This window comes from Physeter macrocephalus, chromosome 2 (assembly GCF_002837175.3).
Source record: "Physeter macrocephalus isolate SW-GA chromosome 2, ASM283717v5, whole genome shotgun sequence".
NCBI classification, from domain to species: domain Eukaryota; kingdom Metazoa; phylum Chordata; class Mammalia; order Artiodactyla; family Physeteridae; genus Physeter; species Physeter macrocephalus.
The window spans coordinates 17,552,068-17,572,175 of record NC_041215.1 but is presented as its reverse complement, the minus strand read 5'-3'; the positions used below and the strand labels follow the sequence as shown (position 1 = coordinate 17,572,175).

The following is a 20,108-nucleotide window of genomic DNA, read 5'->3' as shown; positions in this document are numbered from 1 at the left end:
GCAGGACAGGAATAAAGACACAGATGTAGAGAATGGGCTGTAGACACAGGGAGGAGGAAGCATAAGCTGGGACGAAGTGAGAGCGTAGCATTGACATATATACACTACCAAATGTTAAATAGATAGCTAGCGGGAAGCAGCTGCATAGCACAGGGAGATCAGCTCGGTGCTTTGTGACCACCTAGAGGGGTAGGATAGGGAGGCTGGGAGGGAGACGTAAGCGAGAGGGAATATGGGGATATATGTATACATATAGCTGATTCACTTTGCTATACAGTAGAATCTAACACAACATTGTAAAGCAATTATACTCCAATAAAGATGTAAAAAAATAAAATTAAATTTTTAAAAAAGAATAAACTTCTGATAATGTGACAAAGATAAATTTCATGGGCACTATATTAAGTGAAAACACCAGACACAAGACGGCATATTGTGTGGTTCTATTTCTCTGAACAGGAAAAACAGATTTATGGTGATAGAAGTCAGAAAACTGGTTACCTCTGATGATGGGGCTTACTGAGTGGGGTAGGGCCCAAGGGACACTTCAGGGAGATAAAATATTTTATATTTGATGCGGGTGGTCTAGACATATATAAAATTCATTAAGGTATACACTAAAACTTATGAAATTTTACCTAAGTTATGCCTCAATTAAAGAACTTTAAAACACAAAAATAGAATCATGTTAGTACAGGTTAAAATGGAGAATGGCCCCCTGGGGTGAAGCTCTGTAGAGAGAGCCAGACTCTGTCACTTACCACCTTGCATACCTCTGTAAACTCACCTCAACTTTCCAGGCCTCAGTTTCCTCATCTGTGAATTGGGGATAATAACCAGTACCTTCCTGAAAGTCTGTGAGGACTAAATAACCTAAAAGATGCGAAGTTTAGGGTAGTAGCTACTATCTAGTAATAGTAAGCGCTAAATAACTATTTGCTAGTATGATGCTGAATGGTTGAATATTCATTGCTAGGGAGAAAGATGGTCACTATACGAATAAAAGGAACAATTATCTGGAAACTTATAAAATGTCAAAAATCTTTTCATTTAATTCCATTTCTTCAAAATATATGAAACTTAAAATTGACGGAATTACAAGACTTATTCAGTAATCCATACTTATGGTGGGAGAGTTTAATGTAGCTTTCTCAGTACATGATAGATCAGAAACTGCTAAGGACTGAATGTTTGTGCTCCCCAAAATTCACATGCTGAAGCCTCAGCCCCAAGAGAATGGTATTAAGAGGTGGGGCCCTTGGGAGGTAACTAGGTCATGGAGATGCAGCCTTCATGAATGGGATCAGTGCCCTTATAAATGAGACCCCAGAGAGCTCTCTTGCTCCCCTTCTGCCACATGAGGACACAGCGAGAATATGGCCATCTATGAACCAGGAAGTGGGCCCTCACCAGACGTCAAATCTACCAGCCTTGATCTTGGACTTCCAGCCTCCAGGACTGTGAGAAATAAATTTCTGTTGTTTATAAGTTACCAAGTCAACAGTATTTTTGTTATAGCAGCCTGAGCTAAGACAGAGACCAATATTTTAAAATGTGTAAAAAGACTTTTAAACACAAATTATATGCTCCATCTAGTTAATATATGTAGAATACATTGATTTCAACTACCCACGAAGCATTTATAAAAACTGACCATATACTAAGTGCATCAGTTAGAGACTGCCTTCAGCCATAATAAACCCATCCCTGCCTTCCCCCACACTCCCCCACAAAAAGACAATGTCATGTGCCAGTAAGAAGTACATCTTATTCGTGTAACAGAATGTCCAGAAATAAACAATCCAGGGCTGGTACAGCCATACAAGGACACCAACTGGGGAACCAGGATGGTTGTGACTTCTGGCCACACTCTCTTTAGCCTGTGGCTTTCACCCTCATGGTCACAGGATGGCTCCTCTAGCCCTGGACACGGTGTCTGCTTGTACAGAAAGCAAGAAGGAGAAGGATCTGGCTAAATGAAACCACTCCTTTGCAACATCTTTCCCAGGACTCACACCCAGCGATGTCTCATACTGGCCAGGACTGGAGGATGTGGCCTCACCTGGCAGCAAGAAGGACAGGAATATGGAGGTGTTTTAATAGTGCACATTCCCTGATGGTGTTGTGGTTTGAATGATGCCCCCACAAAAGATATGTCCACCTGGAAACTATGGATGTGATCTGATTTGGAAAAGGGTCTTTGCAGATGTAATTAAAGATCTCGAGATGAGACCATCCTGGATATATGGGTGGACCCTAAATCAAATGACAAGTGTCCTTATAAGAGACAGAAGAGGAAAAGACACAGACACACAGAGGAGAAGGCCATTTGAAAACGGAGGCAGAGATGGGAGAGATGCTGCCACAAGCCAAGGAACACCTGGAGCCACCAAAAGTTGGAAGAGGTAAGGAAGGAACCTCCCCTAGAGCATTTAGAGGCAGTGTGGCCCTGCAGACACCTTGATTTCAACTTCTTCCCTCCAGAACTGTGAGAGAGTAAAATTCTGTTGTTTTAAGCCACACACACACCCACAAAATAGTGCACAGTCCCAATCTGAACAAAAAAAAAACCTAACTGCTTTTGTAAGCAAGAAGGGGCAATTTTGGTAGGCAACTAGCAGGACATGCCACACTAGACCTAAAAGCAAATCTCCACAAATACTTAACATTCAACAACATAAAGACCACACACCCTGCTAAGAGTGTAATTAAATTAGAAACCAACAACAAAAAGGCAACTAAAAAGAAACACCCATATATATGCAGGAATTTCCAGGACGACAGAAACAGTCTATATCCTGAATGGAGTATTGATTACATACAAGTATACATCTGTCAAACTCATCCAACTGTACACTTAAGATTTATGCATTTCACTACAATTATACCTCTATAAAAATATACCCATGTACTTTTATTTAAAAACCTAATTCCATTTAACTCGTGTGTCAAAGAATAAGTGGTAAAAGAAACTAAGACAATATGGAGAATTAAACCAAAATGAAAATATTATACATTGAAACATGGGATGTCGCTTAACGAGTACTATGAGAGATGATCACAGCCTTGGATGTTTATGTTTTTACAAATTGGAAGTTAATCAGCATGTGGCCCACCGTACGCAAGAGACACTGATAAAGGCAGGCCGCCAGTCCTGACGTTTTCTCTCCTGGCGTGAGCCCTTTTATGCACGGTAAGTGAAGAGCTGTGCCTGAAGGCTTTCTCACACTGATTACATTCGTAGGGTCTCCCTGCAGTGTGGGTTCTTACATGTACGATAAGGTGTGAAGACTGGCCGAAGGCTCGCCCACACTCCTGACACGCGTAGGGCTTCTTGCCGGTGTGGGTCCTCGAGTGTTTCCTGAGGGATGAGGGCTCACTGAAGGCTCGCCCACACTCCTGACACGCGTAGGGCTTCTCTCCCGTGTGCGTCCGCATGTGACTCTTAAGGGTTGAGAGACGACTCAAGACCTGCCCGCAGGTGGCGCACTCATAAAGCTTCTCCCCTGTGTGGATCCTCTTATGTACGTTCAGGTGAGTGCTCGTCCGGAAGGGCTTCCCACACTGGTTACATTTGTACGGTTTCTCTCTGGTGTGGGTCCGCAGGTGTGTCTTCAGTGATGAGTGTTCCCTGAAGGCTTTCCCGCACTGGCCACATTCAAAAGGCTTCTCTCCGGTGTGAGTTCTCACGTGGCTCCTCAGAGAGGAGGGCTGGTTGAAAGCTTTCCCACAGTCCTTACATTCGTAGGGCTTCTCACCCGTGTGGTTTCTCTGGTGCAAGATCAGGTTAAAGTTCCTCGTGAAGGTTTTCCCACACTGACTGCACTCGAAGGGTTTCTCTCCAGTGTGAGTTCTCATGTGCCGCCGCAGATTCGAGGAATACTTGAAGGCCTGCCTGCACTCCTGACACTCGAAGCACTTCTCCGCAGTGTGAGTCTTCTCGTGCCTGATGAGATCAGAGCTGTATCTGAACGATTTTTCACATTTGTTACATGAATAGGTTTTATCCCCACTATGGATTTTCTCAGGCACGATTAGGTGAGCGGTTTGGAAGAAGGATTTTCCACTCTCTCGGCATTCACAGGGGTTCCCTCCTGCAGGAATTCTCTGGTACTGAAAAAGTGGTTTGATGCTGTTAATAGGCTCCCCTAGAACATTGCATTTATAGAGTTTTTCTCCAGTCTGAAGCTGCTCCTGTCAATTGAGGAAAATGGGAAGACCAGAGGCTTTATTGCATTCACAGATATTCTCCCCCAAGTGAACTGAGTGTAGGAAAGAGATATTCCTATAGCTGAAGCTTTTACCATTTTAGTGTATCTATACCATTTCTACCCTGAGTTCCTTCAAGCAGATACTCTGCCACAAAGAGCTATCATTTTCATTACTTTCATGGGGCTTCTTAGATGTAGACTTTTTCTGAATTGCGTAAGGCTAAATTAAGTTTTAAATGCTCTACATCTGTGTCAGATTTACGAAAATGGTTAGCTTTGGGAACTCTGTAAAGCCACATCTTGATCTACATTTAGAGTTTTTCCCCAATTCATGACATTCACAGACTCTCTCCCAAGAAACTGCTTTCTCCTAGGTGAGTATCACTTGCCTTGAATCTCTCTCTGGGTTTCTTGTGTTTCTAACCTACAGCAACCCCAGACATTTCCTACTGTAGAGGAACAAGAATAATCCCTTTACGCCTTACCCTTTTCATGCCAATGGATGGAATCTCTGCAAAAATATCTTGGTTAGGAATTGAGTCTTGGGGTTGAAGTTGAGGTTCTGGAATGAATTCAGGGGAGGAAATATTAAGTGCACAGAGAAGGAAAGTGTGGGATCAAGATGACAAAAAAAGCTAGGCATGTGCAGATTTTTTTTAATACCTATCCTAAATATGGGAAGAAACTATGAATAAGAGGAACGTATCAGAGAGTAAAGGAAAATTTTAAGGTGTTTGGCTATGTGAGGAGTCACGTAATCATAGGAACAAGGAATGGAAATAGCAGATAACTTACTAAGAAGGGATTCTATGAAGACTGGGACTGATGTTAAGAGAAAGTATTAGTAAGAACATACAGTGGGGAGGAACTGGATGAAATTATACACATGGAAGTACTAAATGTGAAAAGGAGGTAGGATAAATCTTTCTATGAAGACAGAGTAAAGCATTAGAGATAAAAAGGGAAGGGAAAGAGGAAAGAAAGTGGAATTTACTGAGGGAGCTCAACCCAACAGCCTTCCCCATCAAAGGCACTAAGCACCCCTAATCTGCCTGGTGCTCACCTAAGTGGGTTCCTGGGAAGATCCCTCTCTCAGTGACGCACAGCTCTTCTCTTTGCTCCAAATGGGAAAACGTACTGGCTTTGCAGAGCTGATCTCCTGCTCGTGGGAAAAGATGCAGGGTATGAGCAACTGTGCCTGCCATGCAATGGGAGCCGATATTCTGAAGTCTTTAGGGTCACTGGAGATGGGAATAGCAAAATGGGCGCACCTATATTCTGATGGCACGGCCGAGCTCTTTCACTAAGGAACCAAAGTACAAGCTCCCTCACTGGGTCCCGAAGGACAGTGGGACTCTCCAGTCCCCAAAACCCAGCGCCTGGCTCAGGGACACACTTGAGAAGACCAGAAACAATGGACAGATCTTCATTTCCAAGAGGAAACCACTAGACTATAAGCACGATGAAGGCAGGACCTTCCTGTCTCTTCACCTCTCGATTTCTGAAACCAGCACAGTTCCAGGAAACCACAGTAGCTGCGCAAGTGTGTGGATGAAGCAGCGAGGCCAGCCTTACCCACAGAGGCCAGGTTCCTATAGTTCTCCAGCATCACGTCTCTGTACAGGCTTCTCTGAGCAGAGTCTAGAAACAGCCATTCTTCCGGTGTGAACAGCACGGCCACATCCGCAAAGGTGACTGGTTCCTAAAACGCACACCCATCCCTGCTCAGCCAGGGGCCACCCCGACCAATACTCAAGAGGACAGTGGGGGGCTTGCAGGCCTGGGGAAGGGAAACCTCCATGTAGAGGATGTTCAGACACAGTTCTGAGGTCTCTCAGCTCAGGCCTCAGAACTAGAAATCTTCTCCATCTACTCTGGGTCCTACTCCTAAATGACAGCATCCCAAGGGGTGGCAGCAAAGGACCTCAACTTCATGACAGGACTTAGTTATTAACAACTAACTGTGAAGCCCTCCCCCTCTAGCTCCAGGGTCCAGCAGACTTGATCATGTTACAGGCAAGAGAAAAATGTTTGGTAAATGACAACTGTTTGCTCTTGGGAGACCATGATGACTATAAGACAAGGACAGCTCACATCCTCGCCCTGCTTTCTCTCCTGACATTCAGCTGAACATGGCCCTTGATAACCGGGGGAAGGCCTGAATGAGGGATTGGGGTCACTGCCCACCCACCGCTAGAGGCCCAGTGCCTGGAAGCCTGGAGACCAGTCCTCTGGGGTCAAGAAACTCCCAGACAGGGGAAGGGGACAAGGAGGCAAAGCAAGAAGAACAAGTATTTGTTACTTACCTGCAGACAAGTGTTCAGTGTCGCAGGAGCCACGGCTTCTTCCTCTGTGCTCTCCTCCCAGAGCCAGGTGGGGTCCTGAGCAGGCACTGCTGCAGGAGAAGAGGGGAGCCGTGAGGGTCTGGGCCTGGCCCAGTGACCCCACTTGCAGGGCCAAGGGCTGCCCACCCCGTGAATGACCTCATGTACACACACATATGCACACACTCCCAGGGACACACACATGTAATGTACACAGAGAGATGCATGCACATATGCTTGCACACACTCCCAGTTGCTTGGGCACACATGTACACTCACACACACTAGTACACATGCATGCATACACTTACACAAATGTTTACATACACACAGACACACCATGCATATACAGTATGCACATACCCACACTGACAACCACACACACAAACACACAGAAATATACAGACATACACAAAGACACACATGCACACACTCACTCACACATGCACACACACGTTTCCTCTGCTCCAAATCTCTGGAGCCACAGTCTCAATTCACCAACAGACTCTGAAGTTTCTGGGGCACCCCTTTCTCCCCCTTGATTCAGCCCTGGGTCAGCTGTTCCACCCTAGCTGCTGGGCCCCCTCCTCTGCCCCGACTCTGCAGGGCCGATAGCACCCCAGGACTTACCACAAGTAGGGGACAGAGAAACCGCCACCTCCCTGTGAGTGTGCCCGAGAAGGAAGCATCCTTCCTTTCCTGCCTTCAAATCGATAACATACCTCATCCGCACCAGGCCTCCTCACTCTGGCCTGTTACAGAGGAGCAAGTGATTCCCCAGCCAACCCTTGTCTCCCTGCACCCTCACCTCCCCTCTCGATGGGACCTTTCCCCTTGGTAATTAAACCTGAATCACGTCCAATCCCTGACCCCATGTCATTAGTTTCCCGGGGCTGCTGTAACAAAATACCACAACTGGGTGGCTTAAAGCAACAGAAATGTATTCTCTCGGAGTTCTGGAGGCCAGAAGCCCAAAATCAAGGTGTGGGCAGGGTCACACTCTCTCTGAGACTCTGGGTAGAGTCCTTCCTTGCCTCTTCTTGGCTTCTGGTGGTGAAGGTCAACCCTGGGCTTGTAACTGCGTGTCCCTCCAATCTCTGCCTCTGTCATCACATGGCTGTCCTCCCCCCTGTGTGTCACTGTCTTCACACGGCATTTTCCCCTTCTTACGAGGGCACCATTCATATTAGATTAGGGCCCACCATCATGACCTCATCTTAACTTGATGGCATCTACAAAGACCCTATTTCCAAATAAGGTCACATTCACAGGTACTGATGGTTAGGACTTCAATATAGCTTTTTGGCGGGGGGGGTCACAATTCAAGTTGTAATACTCCACACTTCCCTCTAGCTACTGTTCTATCTCTCTGTTCCCCATCGTGGGCAATCTCTGTATCTATTTTCTCACCTCTTACTTCCCAACATCACCATTTCAAGGACCAGCACCTCACTAGGATCACCTGTGACCTCCATCCAGAGTGGGGATCTAGTTGAAATGTTCAGTCATCCAATCCCTCCATCTTAAAACCGACCCCCCTGGGCTTCAGTGCCCACCCCCCCAGCCTCCCTCCCGGTTTCCTGTATAGGCTCCTGCTCCATCACTTGCTGGTGTCCCCATGGCGCACACCTTCCTCTTCTCACCTTGTAGTCTCCGCCTCGGAAGGCACCGTCCCCGGCTCTAGGCATCAATTCCCAACTACCTGACAAGGCCCAAATCTCCAGGCTGACTCTCACATCTGCACTCCAGAACCATATACCCAAACATTGGCTCCGATATCTCCACTCATCTACCTGGGCGAATACGAATGAAACATCCAAAATGAGTTGGGGGGGGGGGCCTGTTGCCCCACCAGGCGGAGGACAGAGATTTAAGCCACAGAAGATCATTCTTAGGCTTTGAACTTGCCCTGCTGGGTTTCAAACTTAAGTGAGACCTGGGACCCTTGTTTCCTCTCCCTTTGGGAACAGGAATGTCTATCCAATGCCTGCCCCACCATTGTATTTTGGAAGCAGAGAACCTGTTTTCTGGTTTTACCAATTTACAGATGGAGAGGAATTATGCCCCCAGGATGGATCACACCCCCAGTCTCACCATACCTGATTTAGATTATTTAGATGACAAGATTTGGGACATTCTGAGTCAATATCTAGATGAGACTTTAGACAGAGTTGATGCTGGAATGGGTAAAAACTTTGGGGATGTTGGGATCATATGACTGTATTTTGCATGTAAGGAGGATAGGAATTTGGGGGGTCCAGAGAGCAGACTGTTATGAGTTGAACTGTGTCCCGCCAAAAAATAACAAGTCCTAACCCCCAGTACCTCAGAATATGACCTTACTTGGAAATAGGGTTTTTGCAGATGTTAAGATAAAATTATGGTGGAGTAGAGGGCCCTTAATCCAATACAAATGGTGTCCTTATAAGAGGAGAAGAGATACCAAATCAGGGGAGAAAGCCACGTGGCAAGGCAGGCAGAGATGGGAGCGATGCATCCACAAGCCAAGGAATACTGAGGCTTACAGCAACCGCCAGAAGCTAGGAAGAGGCAAGAAAGATTATTTCCTTCCCTACAGGTTTCACAGGAAGCATGGCCTTGCTGACACCTTGATTTCAGACTTCTGACCTCAGAACTGTGCGATAGAAATTTCTGTTGTTTCATCCACTCCATCCAAAAAAAAAAAAAAATGCACTCATAATCTTCTTCTCAAAGCCTGTACTTCTTCCAATGTCCCTGATCTCAGATGAGCAATCCCACCCCCTCTGACCCCAACAATCAGTCAAAAAAAAAAAAAAAATGAGTGAGGACATTTCTACACCCACCTCCCCACCTCCACCCACCCCATTCCCCTTCCTCCCACCCTGTCCCTGCTATGGGGAATGCCTATATCATACCTTCTCATTTGGACCCACTTAAATGTCACTCCTTCGGAGTGTCTCTCCTCCCCAATACACTTCTTTTCTCTAAAAAGACCCTCTCCTTTCTTCACAGCCCTTACCTACCTATAACCAGCTACTTTTTTTTTTTTTTTTTTTTGCTTCCTTAGGTGATTATCTTCCGTCTCCCCCAATGGACTGGCAGCTTCGGAAGAACAAGCCTGGGGTCCTTTTCCTTTTGCTACACGCTCACTCCCCAACCATGCTTGGCACATAAAAATGCCCTGGAATGTCTGGTAAACGAATGCACACATGACTCATCAAACTATCTCAACTGGACCTCCTGTGTACATCTTACATGGTTCCTAGCTTCCCTGCTGTGCAGACAAGAGTTAACACAGCAGGCCTGACTGCTCTCTTCAGCAAGGCCTGCCAGCAAGGTTGACCCTTAGCTGGCTTCTGGGAACTTGGATTTCGAGACGGTTCCTACCACCCTAACTGATAAGAGGGGCTCACTCTCTGCTTAAACTGTACAAACAGTGCGATTTATGCTAAATGCCTGTTTTCCTTCTGGAAGTCTGGAATTTAGGTATGTGCTAGGCAGAGGGTGCCTACATGACCAGCCCCCAGGGAAAACCCTGGGCTCTGAGTCTCTAATGAACTTCCCTGTAGATAACACTGCACAAGTGTTGTCACAGCTTGTTGCTGGAGGAATTAAGTGTGTCCCATGCGACTCCTTTGGAAGAGGACTCCAGAAGCTTGTGCCTGAATTCCTCCAGACTTCACCCCATGAGCCTTTTCCCTTTGCTGATTTTGCTCTCCATCCCTTCACTGGAATAAATCATAGCCATGAGTACAACTGTAAGCTAAGCCCTGAGTCCTCCTAGCAAATTGTCAAAACTGGGAGTGGCCTTAGGGACCCCTGACACACCTACTCCACACTCACCCTCAAGTCTAGGCCACCACCATCCTTTTCCTAACTGCGCGATAGAAATTTCTGTTGTTCCATCCACTCCATCCAAAAAAAAAAAAAAATGCACTCATAATCTTCTTCTCAAAGCCTGTACTTCTTCCAATGTCCCTGATCTCAGATGAGCAATCCCACCCCCTCTGACCCCAACAATCAGTCAAAAAAAAAAAAAAAAGAAATGAGTGAGGACATTTCTACACCCACCTCCCCACCTCCACCCACCCCATTCCCCTTCCTCCCACCCTGTCCCTGCTATGGGGAATGCCTATATCATACCTTCTCATTTGGACCCACTTAAATGTCACTCCTTCGGAGTGTCTCTCCTCCCCAATACACTTCTTTTCTCTAAAAAGACCCTCTCCTTTCTTCACAGCCCTTACCTACCTATAACCAGCTACTTTTTTTTTTTTTTTTTTTGCTTCCTTAGGTGATTATCTTCCGTCTCCCCCAATGGACTGGCAGCTTCGGAAGAACAAGCCTGGGGTCCTTTTCCTTTTGCTACACGCTCACTCCCCAACCATGCTTGGCACATAAAAATGCCCTGGAATGTCTGGTAAACGAATGCACACATGACTCATCAAACTATCTCAACTGGACCTCCTGTGTACATCTTACATGGTTCCTAGCTTCCCTGCTGTGCAGACAAGAGTTAACACAGCAGGCCTGACTGCTCTCTTCAGCAAGGCCTGCCAGCAAGGTTGACCCTTAGCTGGCTTCTGGGAACTTGGATTTCGAGACGGTTCCTACCACCCTAACTGATAAGAGGGGCTCACTCTCTGCTTAAACTGTACAAACAGTGCGATTTATGCTAAATGCCTGTTTTCCTTCTGGAAGTCTGGAATTTAGGTATGTGCTAGGCAGAGGGTGCCTACATGACCAGCCCCCAGGGAAAACCCTGGGCTCTGAGTCTCTAATGAACTTCCCTGTAGATAACACTGCACAAGTGTTGTCACAGCTTGTTGCTGGAGGAATTAAGTGTGTCCCATGCGACTCCTTTGGAAGAGGACTCCAGAAGCTTGTGCCTGAATTCCTCCAGACTTCACCCCATGAGCCTTTTCCCTTTGCTGATTTTGCTCTCCATCCCTTCACTGGAATAAATCATAGCCATGAGTACAACTGTAAGCTAAGCCCTGAGTCCTCCTAGCAAATTGTCAAAACTGGGAGTGGCCTTAGGGACCCCTGACACACCTACTCCACACTCACCCTCAAGTCTAGGCCACCACCATCCTTTTCCTAACTGCCTTCACCCACCACTCGTATCCTCCTGAGGCCCATCCTCCTCCCAGGTGCTGAAAGACCAGGCTCTTCTTCCCTGGTCCCCAGTGGATTTTACAGATGCCATTCCTAGGCCTGAACTCCTCTCCCCAAACTTCCAAACAGACCAACATCTAAACGATATAGTAATTATTATGGTCTTAAGCCACCCCTGTCCCCAGAGGTCAGGTGGCAGTGTCTAGTATCTTAGCTCGGGCAGCTGTAACAAAATACCACAGACTGGGTGGCTTAAACAACAGAATTTTATTTTCTCACAGTTCTGGAGGCTGGAAGTCTGAGATCAGGGTGCCAGCATGGTCCGGCTCTGGTGAGAATGCTCTTCCTGGCTGGCAGACATCTGCCTTCTCACTGTGTCCTCACATGGCGGAGAACTCTGCTTTTTCTCTTCCTGTTCTTATAAGGACACCAGTTCTATGTGATCAGGGCTCCACCCTTAAGACCTCATTTAACCCTAACAACCTCCTTAAAGGCCCTGTCTCCAATACAGCCACATGGGAGGTTACGGCATCAACATATACATTAGAGGGGGACAATCCATAGCACCTGAAGACGTCTTTGGTCGTCATGACTAGGGTGTTATGGGCTGAATTGTGTCCCTCCAAAGATTCATATGTTGAAGTCCTAACCCCTAGAATCTCATAATATAACTGTATTTGGACATAGGGTCTTTTCAGAGGTCATTAAATTAAAATGAGGTCAGTAGGATGGGTCCTAACCCAATGTAATTGGTGGAAATTTGGACACGGACACATACAGAAGGAAAATGCAGGAAGAAGACGGACATCAACAAGCCAAAGAACAGATCACGGCCCTCAGGAGAAATCATCCCTGCCAGCATCTTGATCTTGGACCTCTGTCCTCCAAAACTGTGAGAAAACAAAGTTCTGTTGTTTAAGCCACCCAGCCTGTGGTACTTTGTTATGGGAGCCCTAGCAAACGAATACAGGGGGAGGTGGTACTGCCAGCTAGTGAGTGGCGGCCAGGGATGCTGCTAAACATCCTACAACAGGCAGGACGGCCCTCACCACAGAGATCCAGCCCCTATGTCAGGAGTGCTGCAGTTAAGAAACTTGGTCTAAACTTAAATTTCCCAGAGCTCCTCTCTGCCCCCCAAGATAAAGCCCTCTTGTTATATGCTTCCATTGCATTCCAGTCTCCATTTAAAAATCTGACCACCAAGCCAGACTGTGGACTCCATGGGGGAGGGCCTCAGGGTTTGGTCTGCAATTGTTTTCCAGTGCCCATCTCACCACAGGATGACAGCGGTGAGTACTTCAAGAGTACCTTCCGGAGTACTTCAAAAGCACAGAGCACACCAAGTACTTCAAGAGTACTTTATGGCACAGATGGCCAAAAAGCACATGAAAAGATGCTCAACATCACTAATTATTAGAGAAATGTAACTCAAAACTACAATGAGGTATCACTTCACACAGGTCAGAATGGCCATGATTAAAAAGTCTACAAACGATAAACGCTGGAGAGGGAGTGGAGAAAAGGGAACCCTCCTACACTGCTGGGTGGGAATGTAAATTGGTACAGCCACTATGGAGAACAGTATGGAGGTTCCTTACAAAGCTAAAAATAGAGCTGCCATATGATCCTGCAATCCTGCTCCTGGGCATACATCCGGAGAAAACCATAATTCGAAAAGATACATGCACCCCAAGGTTCACTGCAGCACTATTTACAATAGTCAGGACATGGAACCAACCTAAATATCCATCGACAGAAGAATGGATAAAGAAGATGTGGTATATATATACAATGGAATATTACTCGGCCATAAAAGAGAACAAAATAATGCCATTTGCAGCAACATGGATGGACCTAGAGATTGCCATACTGAGTAAAGTAAGTCAGACAGAGAAGGACAAATATCATATGGTATCACTTATATGTGGAATCTAAAAAAAATGGTACAAATGAAGTTATTGACAAAACAGAAATAGAGTCACAGATGTAGAAAACAATCTTATGGTTACCAGGAGGGAAAGGGGGGGAGGGATAAATTGGGAGACTGGGATTGACATATACACACTACTATATATAAAATAGATAACTAATAAGGACCTACTATATAGCACGGGGAACTCTATTCAATACTCTGTAATGACCTATAAGGGAAAAGAATCTAGAAAGAGTGGATATACGGATATATGTAACTGATTCACTTTTCTGTACAGCAGAAAGTAACACAACATTGTAAATCAACTATACTCTAATAAAAATTTAAAAACAAGGGGAACTCTATTCAATACTCTGTAATGACCTATAAGGGAAAAGAATCTAAAAAAGAGTGGATATACGGATATATGTAACTGATTCACTTTTCTGTACAGCAGAAAGTAATACAACATTGTAAATCAACTATACTCTAATAAAAATTAAAAAAAAACAAACATAAAATGAGTACATTATAGCAGAGCCTGGCCCAGAAGGCGTGCCAAAAATATACAGAACAACAACATATAACCCAAATCTAAGAATTACTTCCTGTCAGTGGCATAATACAGATTCCAAATGCAAGACTGGATGATATGATTAATAAACAAAATTTATTATTCTTACAATAAGGCAAGATGGAAGGAAACAAGCCTTGCAATTCAAGCTACAATGGTATTTGTCCTCCAGAATTAATTTTTTCCCCCACTTCTCAGGAGATGTGGCTTTTAGTCTCATTTTTTAAAAGCTCAGTTCAAACATGTGCCACTTATAGTAAATTCAGCTGTAACCTTCAGCATCAACATGCTTGCGCAGTGGAGAATTTAACCGTGCCCCAAAAGAGGTCTGGCCTTTGCCATAGTTGAGTGGGGACTGCTCTTCCATAACAGAAAGATCTGAGACCAAAAGAAACAAAAAAAGAATCCCAGCCCACAATCCCTAGAAAGTGCCTTTCCCCTTGCATATGTAAATAATGAGAGATCGCTTCATATAGTCTCTCCCTATGGCAACGACTGCAGTCAGAGGAAAAGGTGGCGGATGCAAGTTCCCAGACACAACACAGCACAGCAGGGCCCTCTGGCTGTCAATTCCACCCAGCTCTCACTCACCAGAACCCCCAGACCCCAACAGGTGGAGGAGGCGTAGCGCAGGCTCCGGCGTGGCCACCCTCTGAATCTGCACAGCCACCTTCAGCCCCTGGACAGAGTGACAGGAACATATTACTCACACAGCCGGTGGGATCCACTCACACCTGCTCACCCAGACTGAATGGGCATGACTGGCCCTGTTTTGGGGTACACACTGAACATACAGGGACAGGCCCTGTTCCCTTGTCCAGGTTTACAATTCTTCAGTATAAAGTTAACCACTGTCATGGAATTTCAACTCCAAGATGGGATGGAGAGAGGGGGCCTGGGTAGGGGAGGCCTCCCCTGAGCAGCCTCCGGTAGTGGGGGAAATGCTGGAGCAAAGAGGGGCAGTGGATGGCCAGCAGATTGAGGGGTAGACGCGGGATGCAGAGGTGGACCCCTGAAAATGAGGGGACGTTAGTAAACTATCCCGGAGGGGAAGCCCTGCTGTGGGAGAAAGGACCTGAACTCTCCTCTACCGCCAGCCACTCCCTTGGGAAGGGTATTTGAACTGACTTGCATTTCTAAGGGATGCCTCTGGCCTCCGTGTCTAGGGTGATACCCAGCGGCAGCAGACCCTGTCAGGAGCAGTTCCCGGGGGTCCAGGAGAAATAACGGTGGCTCTGGGCAGGGTGGTGGCACCAGGAACGGAAGGAGTGGTCAGAGGTAGGTTTGTATTTTGGAGGAAAAGTTCGTAGGACTTGGTGGTGGATGGGAAGTAAATGTGGCAGGTCCCTCAGGGCAGGTGATGGGCAGGGACAGGTGAGAGGAGGCCCCTTCTCCTCAGCACGGGGCTCATAGCACAACTTAACGTGTCCTCCTCTGTAACTCTGTCCACCTCAGTACCAAAACACAGGGCCCTGAGCCAAGAGCTTGGTTACCGGCCTGGACACTCTTCACACAGCCCTTGGACCCACTCATTCCTGTAGGTTTCTTGGCCATGGACAGGGTGGGAATGAGGGTGGAAGGACTGGACGAAGAAAGGCTGGACCCAGAGAGGCAGGGCCTGGACCCTAGTTGCCAGCCCCTCCCCTAGGACTGCTCTGGGCCTGACATCACACTAGGGATATTTACATTCAACGCAGAACGCCACGGCGTGTCCAGTAGTTCCTACCAGAAGGTAAGCCTGGGCCTCCAGCATGTTCCCAATTCCCCCAACAGTTGGCAGTTGGCCCTAGATTCATCCCTCCCTCCTGCCTCCCCACCTAACAAAACTCCTGAACCCCAGGCTTTCCTGGCTGGGGCTGGGGCCCTCCCAGCAAACCACCTCCCAGGCTTACTGTGTCTTCAGAAGACCAAGGTGACTCCTGGAGAGCTGACCGGTCCCCTGGACTCAGAGGTGTCCCCCTCTCTCCCATCATGGGCTTGATCTGCATCCTCAGGTCCAGCCCCAGCCCCTGGGAAAAGGCATGGAGGGTGCTGAGCAGGACAGAGGAGGTATGGAGGCTGTTCTCACCCTCAGAGACCCTAAGTTTGGGGCTAGTGCCATCAGAATTTGGGGAACGTGGGCCCGGTAGTTTCATACCTGGTGACTCCCCCTATTGCACTGTGGGCCCCTGCCACCAACGAGGACTGATCACGCCAGAGACTTGGAGACAGACCTGACCCCTTTCTGGTTCTGGAGAGGCCCTGTCTGGAGGTTAGGCCACAAGCCCTTGGAGGCGCTACAAGATATTTTACTAGAAAGGTTTCTATAGAAAGGCTGGGAGCCCTTGGCTCTGAATATGAACTTCATTCTATGTTTTCTTAGATTCCATATTTGTCTATCTGGCATCCATCAACCACAGGGCCAAACTAATGGCCACATCTCCCCTGTGTGTTTACATCTCCCCTGTGATCCACAGCTCGTACTCCGAACCACCTCCTTTATCTAGTTCTCACACACCAAGCCAACATTCCGCCTGCCCTAAATCACCAAGGCCAGGTACCAGACAACTGGGGACAGCCCCTGTGGCTCAAGATCCCCCAGAATTATTACTCAAACTCACCAATCCTAAGCTGTTTACCCTGCCCTGCCTTGCCTTTCCTACAGAAAACCAATAAAGGCTCTGGCCTAGAGTCTCCCCTCACTCCTGTCAGCCTCCTGACCGATGCTGGTGCTTCCTTGTGTGGCCCTGTTGGCGTGGCCAGCCCCCTCCTCTCAAGAAATGTAAGTCGCTGTCACTGGCCTCTCCATGTCATCACTCAGTCACCTCTGTAAATTGAAATCCCGGGGGTACCATTTTGAGACAAATGTTTTAATCAGAATAATTCTGACACAGATCACTCTTCTTGAAGGTTTTTAGGAGTTCCGCCTATTTGCTCAACACATACTTATTGACCACTGCTAATACAAGCACTGTGGATTCAGCAGAAAACAAAAGAGGTGAAACCACAGCCTTGAGGAGCTGGGTGTTGTGCAGGAGAGGTGGCGTGGGTGGCCCTGGGACAGTAGGAAGGCTGAGCCTGGAGATGCCCATTCTTTGGGGCTACAGGGCCTTGGTCTGTCCCTGGCCACCAGCACTTATTCACACGTGACCTCAGAGCTGCCATAAGGGGCCCCAGCGATTGTGACAAGGCTCACTGACACCCACATGACCTAGAAGGGATAACCAAAGGTTCAGCCACATCGACCAAGTATCAGGATGTGCGATCCTCAAGCAGAAGACCCTGGTGGCTAAGACGGCAGTCTCTAGAGAAAGGCCTGGATTTGACTCCCAGCCTCAAATATACTGGACCACTTAGGGACATATTCAGGGATGAACTGCTTGATTCCTCTACACAGAAGGAACTGTAGTGGGATTCCTCTATATAGAAGGAAGTGGACCACTTATGCCCACTCAGAACATTCTGTGACTGCCTGTGTTTCCAGATGCAGCAGAAGCCCCTCCTCTCCCACACTCAGTACTCACTACTGAGCTGGCAGTGAAGTTCTGTGGAAAGTGCTGGAACCCCATATTGAGAGGAAAGAGCCCACAGAAACCACAGAGGACACCTGTCCCTCATGGCCCGTACTCCCTCCCTCACACGGTCCATCTGCTGATTGAGGCATGGTGCCGGTAGGGGCCTGGAGCCGTCTTTACCAGCACCCATCTGTTCACTCCTTCACTCAGCAGGCATCAATCGAGAGCTCTATAATGGCACACAGGACACTATAATGGGGTTACTGCAACAACGACATCAGATGAGGCCCCTGGGATCCAGCAGCTCCAGTAAGACATTTGCAGATCTTAAGGTCTCAAAAGCCAGAGCCATTTCCCAAGCAGCTACTGGAGGACATTCTCTTCTGAAACAAGAGTGTAAACCAAGGACAAGGAGGATCTGGGCACTAAGGAGAGGGCTCGGCTGCCCTGGGGTCTGATGCCAGCCATGCAGGCGCTAGAGGGACTGCCTGGCAGCCCACTCTTCATGAGGCTGTGCAGGGTTGAGGCTCTGTGTGCTCAGGGCACAGGAATGGAAAAGGGGTCTCTACTACCCCGGCCTCCCCACCCCATGCACTGTGCCAGTGTCTCTGACACTCTGAGGCTGACACCATCCGTGATAGAGGTGGAGAGGCACATATTGAGGGAAGCTAGATATCTCATTGGCTCTGGGACAAAGAGGCCCAGCCTGAGGGTGAAGCTGGGCTCTGTATGTCCCTCTATCCAAATCTTAGCCCTAACCCTAAGCTTCAAAACCCCAAGAATGGGAACTCAAACTTGGAGGCTCGGTAGTTTAGGAAGGCAGGAATTCAGGGTCAAAGGGGGGATGGCAGGACTCTGCATTTTCTCACGCACCATACTGTGCAAGCTGGTTCTGAATGATTTTCCACTCTTTGACAAGGGCTTCCTTCCAGTGTGGGGTCTCAACTTGTCTCCCTAGGGGTGTGGGACCCCTGACAACTTTCCCACATTCTTTACAATCAGAGTGGCCCTCTCTGCTGCAGGTCCTCTTGTTCAGATCCAAGTTATAATTCCTCCAGGAGCCTTTCTCACCACGGTTAAATCAGCAGGTGGCTTCTCTCCCGGGAGAGTTTGCTCCTGACAAGCGGTGGCTGATGACAAAAAGGTCACCCAGGGATGCTCCTTGTCAGGGGCACGTTTTCAGCATTTTCAAAGGTGTGCCTTATTCAGACAGGTCGAGTTCTTCCAGGATGTTGCAGGTTCCACCACTAGGCTTTCTCACATCCTGAACTTACATGGGGCATCTCTAACAGACAGCGTGTTTCTGATCACTGTTGAAGAGTAAATCACACTGCATACAATCGATGTCTGACTCTCACTGATGGAAATGTTTACTCAGGGGAACTTTCTAAGAAGAAAGAATCTTAAGTGATAGGTGGGATTTGCCCAAATTCATGGGTCATGGATGCTCCCTCCAGACACTTCAAGTCCTTGAGGAAAAGCCCTGCCTCAAATATCTGCCTGGCCCTGGTGTGCGTGTCCAACTCACGTATTCTTCAACTTCTTCTATGAGAGGGAGTAAAGAATCATCACCCACGAATCTTACCATTTGCAAATCATGGGATGAATTTTCCTCCAAAATATCCTGCAGAGGAGTAGACTCTTTGGGTTTAAGTTGAGATTCCCAGTCTAAAATGAATTGGAAAAAAAAATTACCTTCTTTCAGAAGGAAGTAGTGGCATGATATTGACACACACACAACATGTATTTTTTTTATATTGACCCTAAACTTGGGTCAGTACTGAAATGGAAGAAGGTATCAGTGAGAAAGTGAGGCTCTAAAGAGTAGGAATTGGGCAGTGATGGGAATGAGGTGGAAATGAGAGACTTTTTTCCCAGCAAAGGAATCCATGGAGATTGAAAGTGACGTTATCAGACAGTGTTATCAGGCAAACAAGTAAAAAGCAATTAGACAAGGAACACACAAAGAAATGTTTGGTTTAAAGAGGAATTGGACAATAATTGTTTGTATGATATGGAGAAATTGGAACCCTCATGCACCGCTGGTGGGAAGGTAAAATAGTGTGACTATTCTAGAAAGCAGTTTGGCAGTTCTTCAAAAAGTTTAAAAAATGACCCAGCAATTCCACACCTAAGTATATACTCAAGAGAAATGAAAACATATCCACATAAATTCTTTTCTTTTAATTTTTAAATTTTATTTTATTTATTTTTTTATACAGCAGGTTCTTATTAGTCACCAATTTTATACACTTCAGGGTATACATGTCAATCCCAATCGCCCAATTCAGCACACCACCATCCCCAGCCCCCGCGGCTTTCCTCCTTGGTGTCCATACGTTTGCTCTCTACATCTGTGTCTCAACTTCTGCCCTGCAAACCGGTTCATCTGTACCATTTTTCTAGGTTCCACATACATGCGTTAATATACGATATTTGTTTTTCTCTTTCTGACTTACTTCACTCTGTATGACAGTCTCTAGATCCATCCAC

The 20,108-nt window shown here is 47.0% G+C and overlaps 1 protein-coding gene across 2 annotated transcripts in view; it reads right to left on the bottom strand.

The window, feature by feature from the left end:
* Positions 1-378: 378 nt before the first annotated feature.
* ZNF333 (zinc finger protein 333) overlaps positions 379-20,108 on the bottom strand; it is a 26,499-nt gene continuing 6,769 nt past the window's right edge. For both annotated transcript variants that reach the window (XM_028499414.2, XM_028499422.2), the window contains exons 5-12: positions 19,201-19,283; positions 16,014-16,130; positions 14,713-14,800; positions 6,518-6,606; positions 5,787-5,913; positions 5,275-5,370; positions 4,697-4,773; positions 379-4,194 (exon numbers count right to left, since the gene is read on the bottom strand). In XM_028499414.2, the coding sequence (XP_028355215.1) occupies positions 3,097-4,194; positions 4,697-4,773; positions 5,275-5,370; positions 5,787-5,913; positions 6,518-6,606; positions 14,713-14,800; positions 16,014-16,130; positions 19,201-19,283 (1,775 nt within the window). In that variant the 3' untranslated portion in view covers positions 379-3,096. The remainder of the gene's footprint in view (positions 4,195-4,696; positions 4,774-5,274; positions 5,371-5,786; positions 5,914-6,517; positions 6,607-14,712; positions 14,801-16,013; positions 16,131-19,200; positions 19,284-20,108) is intronic.